The sequence below is a fragment of the Epargyreus clarus genome, unplaced genomic scaffold (genome assembly GCF_041222505.1).
Source record: "Epargyreus clarus isolate Ecla_fem2 unplaced genomic scaffold, WU_Ecla_fem_2.2 ptg000024l, whole genome shotgun sequence".
Classification (NCBI taxonomy): domain Eukaryota; kingdom Metazoa; phylum Arthropoda; class Insecta; order Lepidoptera; family Hesperiidae; genus Epargyreus; species Epargyreus clarus.
In genome coordinates, this window is record NW_027332231.1 from 13,540,140 (window position 1) to 13,563,966 (window position 23,827).

Consider the following 23,827-nt stretch of genomic DNA (forward strand, 5'->3'; position numbering starts at 1 on the left):
GGCAGTAAACGATTTTAAAACAAAAAGAAAACAATATTGTTTTAAAAAAACTTTAATACATATTAAGAATAAAAATATATATTTTTTATTAATGAATACATTTCGTTGAATCACGAAGCAGCGTGTCCAATGAGTTCGGATCCTTATGATGATGAAGCAATCAATATCAGACACACCCTTTGTAAAATCATTGGACACACCTATATACAATTATACACTTTATTGTTCCGTGAGACACCATTTCATGTTCCAGTGCCAACTAACGACGATCATCATAAAAAATTCAATTATACCTTTTACATATAATAACTTATCATCTGGTACAAGCTATTTTGGTACTTCATATTTATTATCAGTGTAATAAAAATATTTTAAATAAGTAAAAAAATGTATATTATTTAATACATAAACATGATGACAAAAAATAGTTTTGACGAAGAGACGATGAATGCCATTAAATTTGAGCACGTATTTTTATTTTGCAGATTTGATGGAACTTAGACAGTAAGGAACATTTTCTCTAAAAATAACACTAAAGACCTCCCGAATACCGATAAACTATGTACGTTTTTTCTTTATAAGGATTCTAATTGACTACCTTAATTTTAATTATTATTATTAAGTGATTTTCCTTTTTTCTTTCGATTGCAAATATACGTTGGTTATCTGTGACAATGGTTTTTCAACTAACAGCCAAAGCGGTATTGCCAGTAGGAATGTAAGTATTATCGCGCTAACGTATGTTGTCATCTGAAAAAAATAGATATGAAATTAAATTATTGTCTATGATTTTGATATTTGTGACGCCGAATACGCTCAGCGATTGAATAAACCAGTCCTGTATTGGCTTTCCATATCTTTTAGGTGGTATAAAAATTTTCAAAAAGTAAAATAGTTTTTAAATGGTGGTGTCGAAAATAGTTCAGTTTCACCGGGAAGGTATCACCACCTCGACTATTTCTAGGGTGATGTGGATGCCAGATTTTCAAGACTGGCCACGTATATGCAATTGACTTCAGAAATCATTCAGAATCTCTCTGCTATGTGGTGTTGGTTACAAATGTCCAGTGATGACCTTTCATTAGGTGAGTATTTTTACCTAATATCAACAGTGTGAAGCGGTGTTGCGTTCTGGTTTGAAGAGTGTGGTAAAGGAGACATACTTTTCCACGGCGTTCCAGCTTGGTTCTCAGGGGTAGGGGTGTATCTGTGGCTGACCTCCGGTAGGAATATCTAATATTTTCTGGAGTTGATTACAAATGTCCATGGGCGGCACTTACTATCAAGTGGACTGCATTCTTGTCTAATACTCCTATATAATATAAAAAGTTGACTCCAAGCTCGTGTGCTTCTTTTATATTATAAAAAAAACCTTATAGACCGTAGCATACATACTATAAAGAGAGACGATACAAAAATCAAACTAGTCCTAGTAGTTGTATAGAGTTTTATGATCGAAAAGTGTAGTATATAGGCGCTGTAGGACAGCCGGCTAGGTACAGTCCAGCCTTCCCACTCGAACACACTACGATATGCATCTGAAATCAGATAAAATAAACGCTTTATTCACCAAACCATAATAACGTTTCGAATGATGCTTTCTACGCTCATAACCTATACCAAAGCTATATGACTTTTCGTGCCGTGTGAGCCATGGACACAGACATATGAATACACAAACACACAGACCCAAAAATTAAATCTAAATTCATCATTTATTTTATTATTTAATTATTTAACTTATCGAAATGTAAACATTTTCGTTAGACAGTTTTAACCATGGAACAGTTCTTTTCTATGGTTTTAACTATATACCAATTGCTATTCGATACATTTAATTGAATTTATAGTATTATACCTACTCACCTTCAAATTTAAACACAAACCCAACAATCAGTACTGCAGTAAAGAGAGTGCACAGAGGTGGTACTATCAACGTGTACAGTACCCTCGTGTACCAAGGGTCGAGATAGGGACGCATGTAGAAGTACTTCCCGGACATAACTAGGGCGAAGAGGAGAGGGAGTAATAACCAGTACACCAAGCGGAGGTTCTGAAAATAATTCTAGGTTTAAAAAATATTTACATTTGCTAGTATTCTTCGTCAGCTAAAGATACGTTGCTATCCCTAAACTAAGATGGAATTATTAGTGTATCCTTAGAAGACATTTTGATAATGGTAGAGCATTATGTGGTTCGACCCCGGTGGCACCACTATCACAGTTATTTCTGGCTCATTACGCACTGCTGTGATCCGGATTGAAGGATTTGGTAATTGACATATGCTTTTTCAAGGTGTTCCTAGATCATGGGCGGCAGTAGCCATTTACCATCAGGTGGATTGCATGCTCGTTTCCTCTTATATTATCTAAATATAAACCTTGTAATATTGAAATTTCTTCTCCATTGCCTCATCAAGCTGCCACCTGTACACCAGGTCCCCCATTATGAGCCCCAGGGCCGAAGCCGCGAGGTTGGTGTACCATCTCACGTATAGCTCATTGAAAGTTGGGTCCTGGATGAAAAAATTACTGGTAGACCTGAAGTTAAAAATAATAATAATAATAATAATTGTCAAAGTACAAGTCGAACTCGCACCCGGAGGATTCCGTACCACCCAATGTTCTTTATTTTTAGTATTTGTTACCATAATAGCTACAAAAGTAAAGGTATTTAACACGCTTTTATTAGCTTGCGTTGTATGTATGTATGTAACTGAGTAACGAAATCTTTGAACCCAATTTCTATCCACTTTGAAAATTCAGTTTAATTCAAAATTTTGAAGAATTATCAAAAACCGATGACGATACATGATTTTAATAATTTCTTACCTTTGTCCTTCAACATTCTCAGGATTAACGATTTTCGAGGCGAGATTGTTCGAGCGCCTTAGAGAAAGTTCATCGCAAAATTACTAGATTGCAACAATTATTGCTTTTTAGTTTCAATAACTGTTATAGCGTGATTTTTAGTTTAGAAAATAATAATGTTATTTCCCTATAACTCAAATGTTCTGAAACATGGTGGTCGCTATAACAACAAATACTAAAAGTTAATAAAATAAATATAGTTTAAAAAACTAAAAAACACGCTTTTATGATAAAATTAACTAAAAAGTAGAAAATAATTTTCAATCTAGGAATCAATTAAGGTACAGTAAATAGTATAATTGTGGAAAAAGTGTGGGGCGCTTTTCAAAAACTGGAATTGAATAAATTTTGAATTAAACTGAACGTTCAAAGTGGATAGAAATCGGGTTCAAAGATTCCGTTACATACATATATACAACCCAAGCTAATAAAAGCGTGTTAAAAAGTTAAAAGACCGAAAGGCGAAAAACAGGCCGATAATTATACTCCGCTCGTGTCAATAGAGACAGAACGCTGCGCTTCCTACAGTTGTGACCTCGAGGTGATTTAACTAATCACTTTTGATGTAGGTAGATGGCGACACATTAAATATATTCTCATAGACAATGTTATAAGAATTATAAGTATATTATTACTTCCACCGAAACGCGAGAATAATAAGTAATAAATGTGGCGGTATCCATTTACAATCAGGAGTTTTGCCCAATTTTTTAATACTTGTTACTTACTCAGGGGAAACAATAAAACGTCCTTCCAAATCCAGTAAGTAGGTGACAGCTGGCGGGATCATGATGCCGATGATGTAGAGGAGTGGCAGAACCTTCCTCCTGATGCCATCGGTCTTGGCGAGGACACAGATGAGAAGACACAATATGAACAGCTGCATATCCGCTGCTATGTACCTTATAATTTCATAGTAATGAATAGTCACTCTAAAAACTATTTATGCAAGTATTACGACTTCCCGCAACTCGTCGCTGCTTCTTAAATCTTAATTTATATATTCGTTTTTTTTTTATAATATAGGAGTAGCATTGAAATTCAATAGTATTGATACTATCGATAGGCTCAATACTTTTCTGACTGGGAGATACGATACTATGGATAGTATCAATAGTATTGTATTTCATCATCATCATCATCATCATCATCAACCCATTACTGTCCCACTGCTGGGCACGGGTCTCCTCTCAGAATGAGAAGGATTAGGCCCTAGTCCACCGCGCTGGCCAAGTGCGTATTGGTAGACTTCACATACCTTTAAGATTTTTTATAAATCACTCAGGTATGTAGGTTTCCTCACGATGTTTTTCTTCACCGTTTAAGCAAGTGATAATTAATTTCTAATACGCACATAAATTTGAAAATCAGAGGCCTGGGATTTGAACCTCGGACCCCTCGATCGAGAGGCCGCGTTTCTTAACAACTAGGCTATCACTGCCAGTATTGTATTTGTCCGATAGTATTGTATCCTTCTGAACTATTGATAGTATCGATACTATCAACTTAATCGATACTATCGATTATAATATCGATAGTCCTTCTATCGGACTACTATCGATACAATATCGATATCCTATCGATAGTCCTCTATCGACCGGCAACACTATTGCAATTGTCAAAGGGAGCAATTTTATTTATTGGATATCAAGGAGGGTTAGTGACTAGTGTAAAGTTAAATTGTAGTTTGAAGGGGTTGCAACTGTTGTCCCTCGGCCGCCATCTTGAAACAGAGGAGTAAAACGTTTTCACGCTCTATCAGGCAAACTATTCGTCGCACAGAAAATTTGTAAGAATAATTGCGGCCCCAGATTGTATTGTCTACAACTTTCTATCTAACTTTTTGCCATAAAACCAAAAATAACAAAGTTAATAACGATGATATAATAAAATATAAGAACAAATTTTCGTTAATAGCTTTTTTATAGTCATTTTACACACATTTTGAAACATATCAATGGACTATTGATTTAATTCGACAAATCTGTCACCATATGATTATCTACGCGTCTGTATAGACTCATAAGCTACTAAAAACTTTAAAATATGGCATAATTGCCGGCCTTTTTCTTGTATCATACACATAATATAAGTAATCTAAGATTTAACGTGTGATTAATTACCAGGAGTGGCCAAAGCACGTGGAATTGTAGGTGAAGTTATTTAAGAAGAGCATGTGTCGCCACCAATTCCGACGACAATCGTTCGCTATTCGCAGGGATATTGTCTGAAATTGAAAGAAAATGAAATTACATCACACGTTGAGTGCAGGTCTATTGGCACGCAAAGATATTCCTTATATAATATATGAGTAGCAGATACGCATGCAGTCCAGCTAATAGTAAGTGGCTATTGCCGCATATGGACATCTGTTATCTACCCTAGATAAGACCAGATTCCTACCGAAGATCGGCCACAGATGCACCGCTACCTGAAGACTAAATGTCTCGGATAAGTATGTCTCCCTTAATACTCTTCAAACAGAACACGGCGCCTAACACTCCTGTTATTGGGCAGAAATAGGTGTGACTGTGATGCAGCCGGAGTCAAACCACACAAGGTTTTCGATATGATTCAAACATACTTAAACTATGCTTAGAGGTTATATTTTTTTATAATTTGACCTGTAGGCTAAATAGATCTTTGATGGAACAAAATTGATACATTGATTTTTGATTTAATAACAGATATTGGCACCCACGTCGTTTTCTGCAAGTCATATATATTATATATGTCGGAGCAAATATGGCAGTTCTCCTATTATAAAATGAAATGATTGAACACCTGAGGTAAAACTACCTGCATCTTGAATAGAAAAACAAGTGCACGTGCGCCGGTCCTATAAAAAGGGCCGTACTGGCGACATCGGGGCATTACTACTCGAGCTGTGGAACAGTGCGGACCTCCTTAGGACGTCGTTACGCTGCCCGAAGAATAAACGAAGCTCAACAATTCTCGTGTGGTTTTCTTTCGAAGGTTTGAACGTGAGTCATTCACTAACACAACCTCTTTTACTTCGTTATATATAACAAGTACCTGCCAAAATGGTCCAGAACCGAAACGCCGATACCACGTTGCTTCTATTCCCAAGACGATAGCATACGCCGGCATTATTCTACGAACAACACAAAGAACATCAATAATGGAAGTCTCTATTGATAACGAAAAACCTTGCAAGGTGAAGGTGGTAGAACGTTTTGTGGTGCATACACCTGAGGGGTTACTACAATCTCTTAAAACAATATTATTTTAATCATACATTGAAATTTCGTATCACGACCTCGTTAAAGTTAGATTGTTTTTATAACATTACAATAAGCAGTTATGAGTTATGTCGGTCGAAATAATTCATTCTGTTTTGCAGGAAATATGACAAAATCAGTTGTTTTTTTTTTCAATGGGTAAGCGAAAAATGAATAAGGGTTTAAGTTTGTTCAACTGCGTATGACGGATTTTTTTACTGTTTTAAGGTCGTCTGTCGTGGTACGAAACATAATAATGTGGATGTAATATTGAAATGAAAGTTTCCTGAACTATGATGGTTTTTAAAGGATGGTGGTAGGCGGTGGTAGTGGTAGGTGGTTTTTATGCCTTCTAACAGCAGTGTTAACCACTTCTGTATTCAGGGTGCGATACGAGCATAGAAGATGTTCTATGTGCACAAGGTACATTCTTATCCGAGGCGTTTCGACTTAATCCTCAGGGGTAGAACCTAATCTGTAGCGGTTTTTTCATACGTTCAATTATTCAACAATTAACTAGTTCGGTTAATCGAGTTTCTTACTTGTACTATTTTCTTACTTTTGGAAGCATGTAAATACAATAATTCAGAGCATAGACCAAAGATAAAAAATCAGTGCTTCTATTTTTAGTGGAGATGGTCTTACCTTATTAACCTTATTAGAAGTCCTTTTGCGAATAAACTGGAATTGATTTCATTGCTCTCGGAATATCGACGAGCGTTGTACATCACAAAAAAGGCAGTTGTAAAGAAGAAGAATTGCATGATCAAGGTGCCATTTATTAGAATATACATGAATGTACTGTTGTAGAACTAAAAATGACAAAAATGTAAAAAATATGAATAAGATACACAGCTCAAGAATTGTAAATCGCGGTAAAAAGTGAACAGTTTTGCAGATTCTTAACTAACTGTTTAGATGTAGGATCAAATGCCGGCAGGTACTCAAGAATTCGAGGCACTTGATATAAGTTAAACCCGACCAGTGAATAATCAACATTTCAATTTAAAAAAAAAATTGCGTAAGAATATATAAAATTTGGCTTAAAATAAACAAAGTTATAGTGAAATCATAATCGTTAAGTATTATAAAGTGTTAGTTGTTTTACATAGTACATACCTTTTCTATTTCAATAGAGTTTTCAGGAATGACCATACCAGACCAATAACTGTGTCCCAATATCGCACAAAACATGAATGAACATCTGCAAAAATACATACAATTTAATCGCGAATAATATCAGCTCTAATCGGATTATTCCCACCAGTTCTACTGAACAGTTCTACCGTAGGACTAATGGGACTTTTTTTCCTAGTAGTTCTACTTATAAATGTACCATCGAATAGTGGAACTAGTGAGAACATTATTTCTCAATAGTTCTACTACATTTCATTTTAGAGAAAAAAAAAAAAATATTTTACTTCAAAATCTTTACTGTTCCTTAATAAATTGATTCCTAGATTGAAGATTATTTTTTGCTTTTTAGTTGATTTTATCATAAAAGCGTGTTTTTTAGTTTTTTAAACTGTATTTATTTTATTAATTTTTAGTATTTGTTGTTATAGCGACCACCATCATGCATTGTTTGTAAAAAAATGAAGTGTCTATCTATTACGGTTTAAGAGATAAAACCCAGTGACACACGTACAGTCAGCGGAGGGTTTCGTTTTACCCTTTGAGTACGGAATCCTAAAAATCATTCTACAAGAGGGCGTTATAGATATGTTTCAGAACATTTGAGTTATAGGGAAATAACATTATTACTTCTTTACTATAAATCACGCTATAACAGTTATTGAAACTAAAACGCAATTATTTGCAATCTAGTAACTTGCGATGAACTTTCTCACAGGCGCTTTAACAATCTTGCCTCGAAAGTCGTTAATCCTGAGGATGTTGATAAGGACAATGGTACAAAATTATTAAAATCGTGTATTGTCATCGGTTTTTGATAATTCTTCAAAATTTTGAATTAATCTGAACGTTCAAAGTAGATAGAAATCGGGTTTAAAGATTCCGTTACTGTTACGTACATACATACATACAACCCAAGCTAATAAAAGCGTGTTAAAAAAAAACAAAATAATCACCAATTTTAATTTTAGTAAAAATAATGTTATAGGATTTTTGAAATTATTTGATTTTGGTGATGTTTAATTATATTGATTTTGTTAAAATAATAAAGAAATTTCACGGTTTTTTTATTATTACTTGTGGTTTTAATTTATTATAGGTACATAATGTACATATGTACTCGTATATGATATAAAGATATCATGTTATTTAAATATTGTGATATGTTTTTTGGTCATTCAGGCAGTGGTGCCCTCAAAAAGTTACGATTGATTTTTAAGTAAAATATTTATATTTTTATAGTATATATAAATAAATATATATACTATAAAAATATTATAAGTAGAAATATTATAAAAACAAAAAAAATAAATGCTTGAAAAACCAAATGCTTTCTGACAGAGTCCTATGACAGATGGTTAGACGAACAAACGGACACACAGCGGAGGTTTAGTAATAGATACCCTTTTGGTAGGGAATCCTAAAAACGGACGATAGCTGTAGGAATTTGTCACCTATGGTTCTGCACCAGTAGGTGGACCGAACTAATAAACATTACTCACTTCACTCCATTTAGAGATCTAAGACGATCGATCCTATGGTCAGAGGTAGAAGACGGTGCGACCAGTTTTTTCCAATTACGTTTAATGGAAAATGACAAAAAATATTGTTTTCCTGAAAAAAATAATCGAATTTTATACTTGAATGTAGCTTATACTAGTAATTTATAGTACAGATATGAAATTATTATAGCGACTAAACGAGATAAATAAACATATACGTTGCAATAAATCATTTTAAAATATTCACCTTGCCAGTCACTTTTGGGAAAAAAGAAATCGCCCAAGCTTCCAATAAGGTTAAATATAAGTAAAATGATTATTAACAATCCAACTACAATATCCGAGGTATCTATTGCTATGCTACCATCATCCAGACCATCGCAAGTGTACGCAGTGACTTGAGTTTTCAACTTGTACTCATTCCAAAATGTTTCATTGAGGTATTCTTCAAGGGCCTCTGTTAGAGCCTCTGTTTTATCTCCTAAATGACTTTTACATTTCTGTGTTACGCAGACACCGTATTGAAAACTAGTGTGATTATAATGGGTCTTATATTGTTTTGAGTATTCCTGTGAACAACTTAAATTACATATCGGTACCTTAATTCGCAAATCAGCCAACTTCACTTTTTGTAAAAATGTTTTTTTTATTTATTTGAATTGCGTTCAACGCCATTTACTATCAAAATAAATAAAAAAAAACATTTTGACAAAAACTGGAGATGGCTGATTTGCGAATTAAGGTATCGATATACATATTTGGTGCATAATGCTATAGTTAAACTTTAGCATGTTCAGGTAGCGGTCGTGGTCCGACAGTTTCCGTATACGTAAATGCAATATGTGGAGAAAATTTCGATAGCGCGATTCAGAAACTTGTGAAGTCTTATTTTAATATCGTAAATAATGAAAATGGTGAAATAATCTAATCATTAACCTAGGATATTTTCCCAAAATATTCATCCAAGTACATTACATAAATTATACATTGATACAAAAAATCAAGAAAAATGTATCATGAAGAACGGAACAGTGGCTATCGAATATACAAACTGGCAGGCGTTTACGAACATGATACTTTATAATATTTAAGAATAAAGAGTAAGTAATCATACCTGCATCATTGTCAAGAGTTCGCTTGGTTCATCGGAAATTGCGGCAAACTTCACAGTGCAGTATATGCCGTCTGTTTCTTTTAAACAATTTGTATAATCATCTAAATTAAAAATAGGAGGCATCCGACTATGTTCTTCTTCTGGAAAAAATCGTAAAAATGTTAAATCTATTTATCTATCTATACTTCATATAAAGTAATATGCCCCGCCACCACTGTATGTCTGTCTGAACACCATAAACTTAAAAACTTACTGAAGAAATTTACATGGGATTTTCATTAAAGGACGGAGTGTTGCCGGGTAAGTTTTCGCATAAGTATTATGATTTTATATAAATTTCCAGAACTATGATGGGAAATGGGCACAATTTCGGAAAAAAAAATCATATTGGTGCCTCCAGTTTTCAAAGATATTGTTTTAAGTCAACAACGCGTGACTCGGAAGTTGAAAAAATTCTCACTAGCGGTCACCCGTCCGATTACCGTCCGCACCATACGTTGTACGAATCTATCAACTAGTTTGCACGGGTCTTCGTCAACGAAGAGATTTTAGGCCATAGTCCACCGCGCTTGCCAAGTGCGAAAATGTTTCGCACGGAGCACCGATTCGCAAAGATGTGTGAAATCTACCAAGATTTCACAATTCTTTGAGATTTCCTCACGATATGTTCCTTCACCGTAGTCTCCCGTTTTGGCGATTTGGCATGGTCAGCAAGATCGCCCGATTTAACCATCTCAGACTTCTTTCTTTGGGACTACTTGAAGTCATTACACAGTATTCAACTGGAATCCGAAGTGTTACCGACAAAAATCTTAAGGAAAGTCGTGGAAAATATGATCAAACGGCCGCAAATTTGTATCAACGCTGGTGAAAGACACTTGACAGATATCATATTTTCTATTGGGCAATAAATGTTACAGGTCCTGGTAAAGTACTCTATTACTCAAAATATTTTTTTTTATTCAGAACAAAAGTTATTCAAAAACAAAATAGGGTGATTAATTTTGCGCCACCGTATATTAGGTACATAAATTAAAAAAAAAAGATGCCTGGTGTTTGAACCTAGAATCCTCGACTGAGAGGCCAATTTTCAACAACTAGGTCAGAAGCCAATTTTCTATACATATAGGTAGATTAATATTCACATCAATATTTAGGTGGGGTCAACAGGTACTATTTATATATCGCTGAATCACTTCATAAAATATTTCAATTTCATAGAACGATTGTTTTCTAAATTAACATATAATTGAAGAAATGTAAATTAGCTCGACCTCTCTCTGCAGCATGTGTCTCTGCAATGTGGGTATGATGATACAAAAGAAGAGAAAGTGAATGAAGGTAATGGATAAACGAACGCGAACCTTCTCATCCTAAGAAGATGAAGACCTGTGCCCAATCGGACCGTGATGGTTTGATGATAAATGTACCGAATGGAATTATATGCGTTCTTCACCAGTAGGCAGACTGATTCATGAGACAGGTTTAGGTGAGAAAGGTAAGTCAATGGACTTAAGTATAAAGAGAATTGTTGATTAACATAATCTACAAGCTTGATGCAACAGTTTGATAAATAACTGATAGTTCACTACATCAAAGAATAGACATTTATTATATGATACACGTGCGAAGCGCGCGCGGGTTGTTACTAAATAGTAGTTTCTTTGATATTAATAAAAAGTCAAAATTTCGTATAAGCGTAAACAACAATATAACAATTGTTACCAACAATATATTAATTGTTAAAAATATTTGTATATTCGCCAAAATAATACATATTCTCTAAAAATATCCCATTAAAATAGCTTTGAAACACATATTTAAATATGTAATATTAGAATATTAAAAAATATTATTAAATATTTACCACTTAAATCATAAATGACACCAAATGCCGGACTAATTAGCAACAACACCACAAGTACCGACATTGCGACACATTAATAAAAATATATTAAATTGATTGAATAATAACGTAGGACGTCCACTTTCTTATAATACCGACACCAAATTAATTCACCAGTCGAATATGCATACTTTATAACTCTGTATAATTTCTGTTGTAACTAGCTGTAGCCCACGGTTTTACTCGCGTTTATGTGTCTCTTAAGATACATATATTGGTATAGTCCGCGCCAAACTGATAGTCCGCTTTAGTTAGCTCCTTTAAACAAACAATCTTCTGCTTTATAGTATTAATCCATATTCTACGTATAGGGGAACCTGGGGACACTTGATCCTTACGGGAGACTTGGTACACTGGATTTAAAGAGCTTCTGTGAACATAATATGATTTTAGTGTGGCAATATTGGTTGTCTATGATACGTTATAACTTTCTAAACTTGGTACTCTTGTCCAATTTGATATTTCAGCAGATGGCGGATGATTATGTGTTTCGTGTCGCAGGAAAATATTTTTCGTAAGTTTTCATTTTGATTAAATAATTGGTTAGTAAACTTATTTTGGGTAAGTAACACTTTTAAACTATTCATTATCTATGTTTTTAAACGTCTGTTTCATAGAATGGTGTTAATAGTAGTAGATTTTTTTACAATATCTTTTTATAACCACAGTATAGCTAGGGTACACTTGGTACACTTTCTTATGGGAGATCCCCCCGCATCAAGCATCCACTAATGTTTATTTTTGAATAATTTCAGGGTTCAATATGCCTAGAGTATATAAAACGTATAATAGAAGGTGCAGGAAAAAAAATATCAACCATAAGATTCTGTGATAATAGGAACTTTAAGTAATGTTAGCTGAAAACATAGTTACTCGTATATGCAAAACAGTGGATATGTTGTTGTTGTTGTTTCTACTTTATCTACTAAGCAAATAAATCAATGATAAATCAATTTTAACATATTTTTTTTCATTTTGGAATCATATGAAAATATAGGAGACTTATTTCCCTCAGGATCAAGTGTTTCATAGGGGGGGGGGGGATCAAGTCAGACATATATATGGGACACATGGTATCATTCCTTATACAAAGTTTTCGTGGGCTGGTTACAAAATTTATATACCGATATCATTAGCTTTTATACTTAGTATATAGCCAATGAAATTCCACGTATATCAGTACCAATATATCTAAAATCGGATCAATATTTACCAAATAGTGGTCAAATAACAAAAGGGGGGATCAAGTGTCCCCAGTTTCCCATACTAATGAGAGTATAATTTATGTTGAGAAAACGAATATTTTTTTAAGCAAACTAAGTAATGTTTTTTAACATAAATTATGCACTCTAAATACTGCTACTTATATTGTTGTATATTTCGTTTTGTAATGCTTCATGTTTTTTAAGAATTTTTTAAGCCATTGGAATGTTTGAAATGTCCTCCCCCCCTCAACTTTCGTTCGCCTCGACCGATCACTCTTTTCGTAAGGTTCTCGTAACGCATTCTCCCCGGTCAAGCGTTCGTGAAGAAGTTTTATTTCAAAAATTCTATGAAATAAGTATCCTTATGTGGTAGATAAAATGCTACACGGGTTCATTAATATATACGCCATAAATTGTTTAGGTTAAGGTTTTATTAATTTACTTCACTTACAGCTGCTGAACTCATTTTATTTAAGTTTTATCTTAATATTTATATTTATAAACGATATGAAAGTAAAACTATTCTTGTTAATTCAAACTATTTCTTGAACCAATTTACAACTTTTATTATTCCCGCTCAAAATATTACTCAAACGTCAAGACCGTTCTTTTACTTTTTATACTAACTCATACAATCGTACTAGCCAGTGACTATATGTATAAATGGGAACTTATTATTATAAAAATAACACATGTTAAAAAAAAAACCAAATAATAAAAATGTAAATATTTATGTGTTATCTCAATAAAGTTTTTACAGTATAAAAAAAATAAAATAATAATAATAAAAATAATATTACATATAATAAAATAATGAAAAAAATATATTTCGAACGGTTAAAGCATATTTGGTTTCATATACCGAAATTGTCAATTCTAATTAAACCTTCCCTGGACTTCCATAAATTATTCTAAACTAAAATGAGCCAAATCGGTCCAGCCGTTCTCGAGTTTTAGCGAGACTAACGAACAGCAATTGGTTTTTATATATACCTAGATTGCAGTAAATACAATATTTTAAATAAATTACATGCATTTAAATCTATTACAATAAATTTAAAATTAATCTATGACGTTTAACTTTAAAAAAATTAATGTATAGTGGAGTGCCGTAAGCTTTAAACCTCGGAACTCGGGTTGAAGTCCAGTGAATAGATTTTTGTAAAATCTTTTTTATTTTTTTTCCGATGTCGTTTATTGAAATCTTGTCTATCAAATACTCTAACTTCATTCTTGTACAATATTACTATAAAAAGTCATAAATGGAAATATGGTCGCAAATTTTAATCTATTTTCGTTATTTACTTTGTAATTTTGGTTTTACGACAAAATGCAACACATACATATAAACGTAAACGTTCGCGTGTTAGACGTATAATTGGCTACTTGACACTTTTTGGGAAAGTGTTTTAATGAATTAGTATACGTATTATATATGCCTTTCATTGATTACTTTTTCGAAAAAAGGGCTATTCATTAATAAAAATCGAACTTTCTTTACGGTGAACGGAACGTCGCGTTAAATCAGGCGGTCAAGTGTCATTTTGTGGCCAAACGTCATTACACTGTAAACAAACAACGATTAGAAGAAAATTGAGAGTTATTTGGCTATTATAACTAACATTTAAATAAATGACAAGTTATAAGACGTGTGCAGTGACGATGTGTACAAGTACGATCGTAACAAATTTGCTTATACAAGTTCCTAAACCCAAATCTCATAAACGTTAAAGAACTTGCAGATTCTTATATGTTTAAATCCTCTGTTTGCAAGCAATGACATTTTATACTATCTATGTAAGAGAAGTATTATTGAAAAGGAATAAATTTAGTAACTCTCGAGTGATTCGTCAATTCCAAATCATTGGAACGGGACGTAATCAAAACAAAACAGCAAGTGGAAGTATTCATATATTTAATATATTATATAGATGTCTATGATAAGAATAGAATTATAAGACGTCTATGAGAATTCTATTTTAAGGGCCCATTCAGTAATTAATAGGACACAATTAAAATATTTCATGACTGTGTTATTATTGATGGTGCATGTGCACTGATTAAGTTACAGGACTGTATAATTAAAAATACATGATTTGCTAATATTAGTATTTTATTAACCGATTTCTTTGTTTATTTGGTTTATATGGTTCTATTAGTGAGTACACAGAGTAGAACTTTTGTAATAATTACTACAGATCACCTAAGCTAAATTTTTGTGTTGCTTGCGTGTCTGCTTTTCTTCATTACTAAAATTATTTTCCGTAACAAATGGATATATATTTTTATCACTGTCATTTTCAGAATTAAATTGCAATGCAATAATAGGAACTGTATGGTCACTTTTCTTCCTTCATCTCGTTGGGTAGGTTACGCAAGTAAAGAAGTACTATTTCCCGTGTACTTTACTTTATGTATTTCAGACTGGTGCCCACTTTCGAAACTTTTGGCTCCTCACTTCTTCTAGGCAGGACAGTCATCACATTTTCATTTTCATTGAGGTACCTTGTGTTCAGGACAACTTTTACTTTTCATGAAACACAAACTTGCCTTCCTCTTAAACTGCATATACTCTATAACGTCGTCACTATACGATTGTCGGAAGATCTGTAAATATAAATATAACCAATTAATAACCTTAAAACAGTTCACATAAGAATGTAAGTATATTTAAAAAAATCTTAATAATTACTAGAAGACAACCTTTCTTCTGTCTGATGTCAGTTAAGAAATGTTTTAATTGACCGATATGATTAAATGTAAATATAAAGAATATTTTACTTACGTTGTTTATTTGATATTTCCATAGGTTATCTCACGGAAGTTTTTGTATCCATTTTGATTTATTGCACTGCATATATGGATCTTCTTTAAGCAGGTTCACGCTATCAGCTTTATTATAGTATGGCTTCATTTCGGTTCACAACATAAATTCAACCAACTCTAACAGCAAACGATTTAATTATTATTTGTCTTGTTTGGTTTCGATGTAGTGACGTCACATGACATTTGAGGCAGCACTGTCGCCGTTTTGGGATTTAAAATCCACAGATAAAAAATCGAAAATTTCTTATTAAAAATTAAAATACTTAGAACGTATTAAAAAATAAACGAAATACTGCATAATTTATGTTTACTTATAAGCTATCATATCCAACATATTTCATATTTTATTGTTATAACTGTCAAGTACCCAATTTAATGGAATATCGTTACATTTTTGTATGAAATCATTTCCTACATGATCCGCTTTCGCCCATGAAGCGCTAGTGTCGCCAAGGCGAGTCGAGATATCATTAGTAGACGAGATGTTTAGTAACATCCGGCTTGAATCCCTTAAATATTACTTGTCACTTATAAAAGATATCAATAAAGGTAATAAAACATTTCAAAATGTAATAACTTTATTGTTAAAATCATCTTTGTATAAAATATATAAAGCTTATATATTTTTTACTTAAATATGTAATCAATATAATTCGTGTGGACCTGAATGAAAAATAACCTATTTAGTAATAATTAACTTACTATAAATTAAATATAACAAATTATAATTAAATGTTACAATGTATTATTTTTTCTGCAATACGTGTACTTGCAATATTTACTAGTATATAACGTAATAATGTCGTTTCCCAAAAATTCGAATTTTTGGAATGAATTCTTAGAAGTAATAACATTAAAAAATTCAACTATCTACTATTTTTTGCCAGTATATTAACCAGAGATCATCATGGAGCGAAGACGTCACAGGACTCACAGGATTCCCATGTTCACGTAATCCTTCACGAGGGCGTTGAACCTCTTCCGGAAGATGTCACTCAACTCCATATCGAAGCTTTGTAAGTCAATCCCATCTTCCAGGCTTGGGGCATTTTGAACGTCTACTGTTACGAAAGGGAGAGAGATCATCCCGATTACTATGCCTATTGGCAACATCTGGAAAGGAAACGAGTAATTAATCAATATTAGGGACCACAACGCACTTGTTAGGGTAGTTATCCGATTCAATTCTCGATTTACTGAGTTAAAGTTTCTGTTCTGCTATAACTTTTACCAAATAAAAACTCCAAAATCCATTGTGTGTATTTTAATAGACATATAACTTTGAAAAATGTTCTGATTTTTAAGCTGCTGAGAGTTCTTTAAAAAAAGTTTTCAAAGGTGTGAAGTTTATTCTTACACGGCCAGTGTAGTGGTCTACTAACATAGCTTAATCTAACCAAACCGAAGCCCTCTTACTCTGAAAGAAGATCCGCGTCCAGTAATAGATTTCTTAACCCCTCAAACTTACCTCTTTCACGTCACCATCAAAGTCTTCCTTCGTGTACACGTCATCAGGATCTATTTCAAGTCGTTTTAAGGTCTTGCTGAATTCTTCATAGTAATGGTTGAAATACTGGTCCTTGTGTTTCTCCCTGAAGTGCTCGTCGGAGCCTAAGATGAAGAAGTACAGCAGATCCGACACGGGATTGCCTTTCTGGAGTACTTGGTAGTCTATGAGTACCACTTCCAACTCACCGTTCTGTGAAAAGAATGACGAGTACCTTTAGTAAGTAAACCTTTAGTTTTATTAATTAGCAAATTCAATTGGTCTTATTTATTTATTTATGGATTACCAACATAAGACACAGATGACACAATTATAAGGTATACATTGAATCTTTTTGGCATACGTAACTGTTCTTATAATTAAAGGTAATGACAGCATGCTATGTGTTACTAACTATGATTTTTAAATAAAATTTATAGTAAAAAATGCTTACAGTAGCACTACCATGAGTTTACAAAAGTATTATTCGCTAGCGACTGCGTAAAATAAATGTATGAAAATTTGTACAGCGCCTCTGGTGGTTACTCGTAGAACTAAAATCCGTAGTGGCGTAACTCGATAAGTAAAAAACCTATCGAAATCAAATCGCAAACGAATGTCATTATGATCTATTGCCATACAAATTCGGTCCCATGAGTCATTAATTTGACAGACGTTGTCAAGAAATACCGTAACGATAGTACGAGTAGTTATGTTATTCACTAGCAAAATGACAATAGTTTTCTATTTACAATTTCTATAGTGGCGTTTCTATGCCAACTCATGGTAGTGCTACAGATGAGTATGAGTATTCGATAGCAGTGATAATTAATAGTAGGCTAAGTTAACGTTGTTCAATCTCTAATATATTCGAGCTATATATTTTATGTTGAAAGTAGAAGTTGAAAGTGAAGGTGGTAGAACCCTCTGTGAGTCGGCTCCGGCGGCACCACCGCCACACCTATTTCTACCTAATAACAGCAGAGTTAGGCGCTGCTGTGTTCCGGTTTGAACTTTTCCGAGGCGTTTCAGCTTAGTCCTCGGCGCTTTGTCGGGGTAGCGGCGCATCTGTGGCCGACCTCAGGTAGGAATATCTAATCCTATCTGGGGTTGATTACAGATGTCCATGGGCGGCAGTAGCCACTTACCATCAGGTGGACTGCATGCTCGTCTGCTACTCTTATATTATATAAAAAAAAGAAAAAGTTGGTCTCCGTAACTTCGTTTATATGTGCGGGTTAAACCTTGCAACTGAATGTTTGACCCAACCGATTGTGCTGGAATTTTGCGTACACATTTGGTTTAGATGACAATGCATGAATAATGACGAAATGAAAGGAAATGAAATGAAATGAAATATATTTATTTTGTATAGGCCAACGGCGGCACTTACAAATTGTCAGTTACAATATTTTCTACTACTACCGGATCGGAACGCGACCTCTACTGAGAAGACGTCATATTAAATCCAATATGGCGGACGCCCTAAGACCCTTTACATGCAATGTATTTTTTTTAATAGCATTATCGTTGTGTGAACTCGCCCCTCAAATGTACACAATAATAAACACTCAGATAGTACATCCGTATACATAAGATAACAATGTTATTATCCACTTGATAATAAATAGGTGATTGTGTTTGTTGTGGCGCTTTGTATGACAGTTATCGAATCATACGATATTATTCAGATATACGAGTAAGAATACTATTAACAAATATGCAACTAATGTGACCGATCGTAATGTAATCCACAAAGTTAAGTAACGTTGGGCGTGGTTAGGAGGTGAATGGCTGACCGCTGGTGGATAAATTTCATTTCCTACTAAATATAGCATTAAACCGAGCATTTTATATACGGTACAATTATTCTTTGATAAAACACTAACATGTGAATTTCAATTTTACCCTCTGTGACCCTTTTTAGCCTGGATTTTTTTATTAATATATAGAAGTAGCAACCGAGCAAGCAGTCCACCTTATGGTAAGTGGCTACTGCCGCCCATGGACATCTGTAATCAACCCCACATAGGATTAGATATTCCTACCTGAGGTCGGCCACAGATGCGCCGCTACCCCTGAGGACTAAGCTGGAACGCCTCGGAAAAGTATGTCTCCCTTACCCTTGTATGTTACCTTTAAAACGGAACACAGCAGCGCCTAACACTGCTGTTATTAGGCAGAAATAGGTGTGGCGGTGGTGCCACCGGAGTTGAACCACAAAAGGTTCTGGTTCTAATTCTGATTCTGATTTCTGAATTATACATCCTTTAGAGAGCCAGTTAAGCTATTGCTTCCGGTTATAACCGTTTGATAGTAATTAAACCTAGTTGGAAGCCTTGTAGACCATTTGAAAATATCCGATATAGGCAGACCACCTATACTGTATGTTTTGAAGATCGCAAATCTTTTGGTTCGGCGGAGGCAACACTGCCACACCTATATCTGTCTTATAACAGCAATATTAAGCGCTGCTGTCTTCTAGTTTGAGAGGTAAGGAAGACATGGGGCGTTGCAACTTAGTTCTCGGATGTAGTAGTGTAACTGTGGCTGAACTCAGTCCCTGTTCCTATCTAGGGTTGATTACAGCTCTCCAAGGACGGCAATGGCCACTTACGAATCAAGTTGGTTGTAAGCTTATTTCCTACTTCTATATAATAAAAATGCAACATAAATCAATGTTTTCCTTCTTGCAAGAATCCTTCCTTATTCGCAAAATGACAACCGGCTCATAAAATAGGTCGCAAACACTACACAAAAGCGATTAGACTTCAATTGGACATAATTGAGCAGGATACAGATGATCTTGGCGATGTTGTAACAAACAGGTTCATTAAATTGTTAACTAGAATGAGTTTCTGAATTGAGTTGTTTTTGTTCGAGTACATTTTTTGTCATGTACACTATGTTATGTTATGTTGGACATTATTGGATAACATTTAATTTTGAAAAAAAATCACGGAAGAAATGTCCTGCAATATTTTTAAAAAATATTTCAGTCATTTTATAATTACAAAGTTATCATTTGGTCTACATTATGATATTCTGGACTTAATATTCTATGATTAAAGAATATTTATTAGAGTGTCATTACATACGATCCATTTAAGATCCAGCCATGAAGAATGTTTTCATCGCGGAACAAGAAAAAAAACAAAATAGGTTTTCCATACCTCATTAGTTTTGTGTAAGACGTTGCTGGGCCTGAAGTCTCCATGATTCAAAACCACCTTCCGCGTAGGGTTGTAGAACTTTAATATATTTTCCTCCGTCATATTTTGCTGGATGAACATCGCCAGTCTGCCTCTATATTCCTCCGCCGTGGCTCCAATGGCACCAGCCACCGCTTTCTCCATCATATCTTTCATGTCGTTCATCGGGAACTTGAACGCTAACTTCTCAATCAAGTCTTCAAATTCTTCAGTGTTTTCCCTCTCAAAGCGTACAGAAAGGGCGTGGATCCTGGCGAGGATGCTGACGCATTTCGAAGCGTATTCCCAGTCGTAACACTTGAACCTGTCGAAAGCCTGGTAACCCTGAGCTGAGAGTTCTTCTAGCACGATCGTCTCCTTCATATATTCGGTGCTGCCTCCGTAATACTTTGGCAGCACCAACCGTTCTTCCTTCGGGAAGTTGTACCGTTCCTCGTATTCACGATACTTTTCCATTATTTTCGTGTAAAACATGATTTCGGTTTCGAAAACTTGCATGGTTGTTAGCGATCGGAGTTTCTCACCGAGGACGGCGACTTTGGCGAATAATTTCAGGTCATCCTTTTTGGGTGCCGAGATCGTTATATTATAGAGTTGGGAGGTGTAATTGGCTCCTCCACTGACGAACAACGATATATCTGTCTTATAATCATCGTAATCTTGCTCTTTAGCGATTTTTTCCAGCACTGGGCTGAGTAGAGTTTCTGCATCCACCATCGTTGAAGTTTACAAACGAACTAAAGCGTCTATCAATTTACAACAAACGTTGCCGAGCGTATTTAAATCAACGCGGGACGATTACGATACGGCACAATTGATTCTATTATCTCAAGATAACTTTTTATCTTTATTCATAAATAATTATCTAATTATTGCAGATAAAGTGCAACGAATTGTTTTATATATATAGGAATGAAAATATTATTATTTTAATAATTGGACATATTTAATAGGGAACTGAAACATACTCTCGAAAAATGTATGTATTATGTAATAATTTACTTTTTCGTTCTTATTTACTTGAAAGTATATTTGATTATTTTAATATGCCTACTCAAAACTTATATACAAAACTTGTATATTCCTATCAGTGGAAACTTTGCTGATTTTTGTTATGTCTATGTGAAAGTTACTGTGTGTATTCAATATTTTATGTTTCCCAAATTACACAACTAAATTCAAAATTTAATGTATGGTACCTTGATGATGGTTCTTTGGGAGGAAATGCATCAACTGTATTGGAGGACCTTCAATTTATAATCGATCGCTTTAACCAAATTGGTTTAAATTTAAATTTTAATAAGTGTGAAATTTTTTTTTCAACAATTTAATTTATTATCTCCAAATATAACTATTGTAGATAAAGAAAATTTAACGTTATTAGGTGCTCCAATATTTGAAGATGCATTTTTGCCCATTATAAATTCTAAATTGACACACTTTGAATTAAATTCGGAACGACTTTACGACATAAAACCGCATATGGCTATCTACATTTTACGCCTTTGCCTATTCGCACCTAAATTCTTGTACTTACTTCGTTGTTGTCCTATTTGGAAATTTCCTACGTTTACTCACATTTTAGACTTATCATTAAAAAATTGTGTGTCCAAAATTCTAAATTTACAATTTGATGATCGTTCCTGGATGCAGGCAACTCTTCCGATTAAGTTCGGTGGCATAGGTATCCGCAGGACGGAAAGTTTGGCGCTCCCGGCTTTCCTGGCCTCTTGTCATAGTACGACTACCCTCATCGCCGACATCTTAAACATTTCTATGGATGATGTTCGGGTAGCGTACATGTCGGAGGCTACGGAGGCCTGGAGTGCTTTATTTCCGTCTGAAGATACCTCAATTATAGATAAATCTAAACAATACATTTGGGATATGCCAGCAATTAAATCTGTTTTTGCCTGCCTTCTTGAACGATGTTCGGATAACTTCGATAGGGCCCGTTTACTAGCTGTTGCCCAAAGCGAGTCAGGCTATTGGTTACATGCGCTACCGTCTAGTAATATTGGCACCGTGCTGGATCCAGTTACCTTAAGAATTTCTGTAGGTCTCCGGCTCGGTGCCAAGGTATGCGAGTCTCACTTTTGTCCGTGTGGGCAGGCGGTGGACACGTTGGGTCGGCATGGCTTGTCCTGTACCAGGAGTGCCGGTCGGCTTTATCGTCACGGGACTCTTAACGATCTTATTCGTCGTGCTCTTGCTACCGTTTCTGTACCAGCGACACTGGAACCTTCTGGTCTATTCAGAGACGATGGCAAGAGACCCGATGGTATCACTTTGGTGCCGTGAAGTCTCGGACGACCCCTGGTATGGGACGCGACCTGTGTCGACACTCTAGCCCCATCTCACGTTGGTAATACCTCTGTGAGCGCTGGGGCTGCAGCCGACCATGCCCAGATACTAAAGCGCCGCAAATATAGTAATATATTGGATAATTATTTGTTTGCGGCGCTTGCAGTAGAGACAATGGGTCCATGGTCATCTGACATGAAGAAATTCATGTCAGATATGTCGACCAGACTTGTCCTCGCTTCTGGTGACCAAAGAGCTGGCGGCTACTTCGCCCAAAGATTGAGCCTAGCAGTGCAGCAAGGGAACGCCGCCAGCGTTTTGGGAACCATGCCTCACACGGCAATTTTAGATGGTTTGTTTTATTTATAGTGTTTATTGTTTTTATTCCCCTTTTTTGTATATATTATTATGTACATAAATGTAGTTATAATATAGTTATTGTAAATATGTTTTTTTTATAAATAATGTAATGTAGATATATTTAAAGTTTGTTGCAATAAAGTTCTAACACTGTTTCCCAAATAAAAAAATAATAATAAAAAGTTTGGAAAATCCAAAAGTGCACGACTCATAATGCTCATTTAATTATGAAATATAAAAAAAAAAAAAAAAAAACTTAAGTCGTTCAAAATTAATTGCCGAAAAAACAGCTGTAGTAGGAAGAAGGTACTGCACAAGCGCCCCTGGTGGAATAATGTACATAATATCTATAGATATACAGTCTTGTAGTTTTCGTTTTTTATTAATTGCAATTAAACGACACTGAATTAATTAATCATTCGCATTCAGTGACCTACAATCGTCGATTAGAATTTTTAAAAAAAAAATTAACTCAAATGATGGATTTTTTCACAAGTTACAGTGTTTTCAGGTTTCACACATGACGGACAGGAAAATTTTTTGACCTATTTTGGTGTTTTTTTCCAATTCTATTGCAGTAAATCAAATTTTAAAAAGTATGGAATTAATCTCCATTAAATTATCTCGACAATAGTATGCAAAATATCTTGATTCCGTGACCTATCA

The 23,827-nt window shown here is 34.5% G+C and overlaps 2 protein-coding genes across 2 annotated transcripts; both read right to left on the reverse strand.

Annotated features, from left to right (window-relative positions):
• Positions 1 to 618: 618 nt before the first annotated feature.
• Positions 619 to 11,793, reverse strand: LOC140752574 (nose resistant to fluoxetine protein 6-like). Its single transcript, XM_073086912.1, has 11 exons — positions 11,730 to 11,793; positions 9,863 to 10,002; positions 8,996 to 9,317; positions 8,749 to 8,860; positions 5,907 to 5,985; positions 4,994 to 5,097; positions 3,599 to 3,772; positions 2,381 to 2,540; positions 1,867 to 2,053; positions 1,396 to 1,538; positions 619 to 750 (listed from the first exon to the last, which is right to left on the reverse strand). The coding sequence occupies exons 1-11, from the start codon at positions 11,791 to 11,793 to the stop codon at positions 619 to 621; spliced, it is 1,617 nt and encodes a 538-aa protein (XP_072943013.1).
• A 4,845-nt stretch (positions 11,794 to 16,638) lies between these two features.
• On the reverse strand, positions 16,639 to 21,229 carry LOC140752341 (uncharacterized). The gene is made up of 3 exons (XM_073086602.1): positions 20,459 to 21,229; positions 17,268 to 17,498; positions 16,639 to 16,912 (listed from the first exon to the last, which is right to left on the reverse strand). Exons 1-3 carry the CDS (start codon positions 21,212 to 21,214, stop codon positions 16,730 to 16,732), a joined length of 1,170 nt encoding a protein of 389 aa, XP_072942703.1. The 5' UTR covers positions 21,215 to 21,229; the 3' UTR covers positions 16,639 to 16,729.
• Positions 21,230 to 23,827: the final 2,598 nt, after the last annotated feature.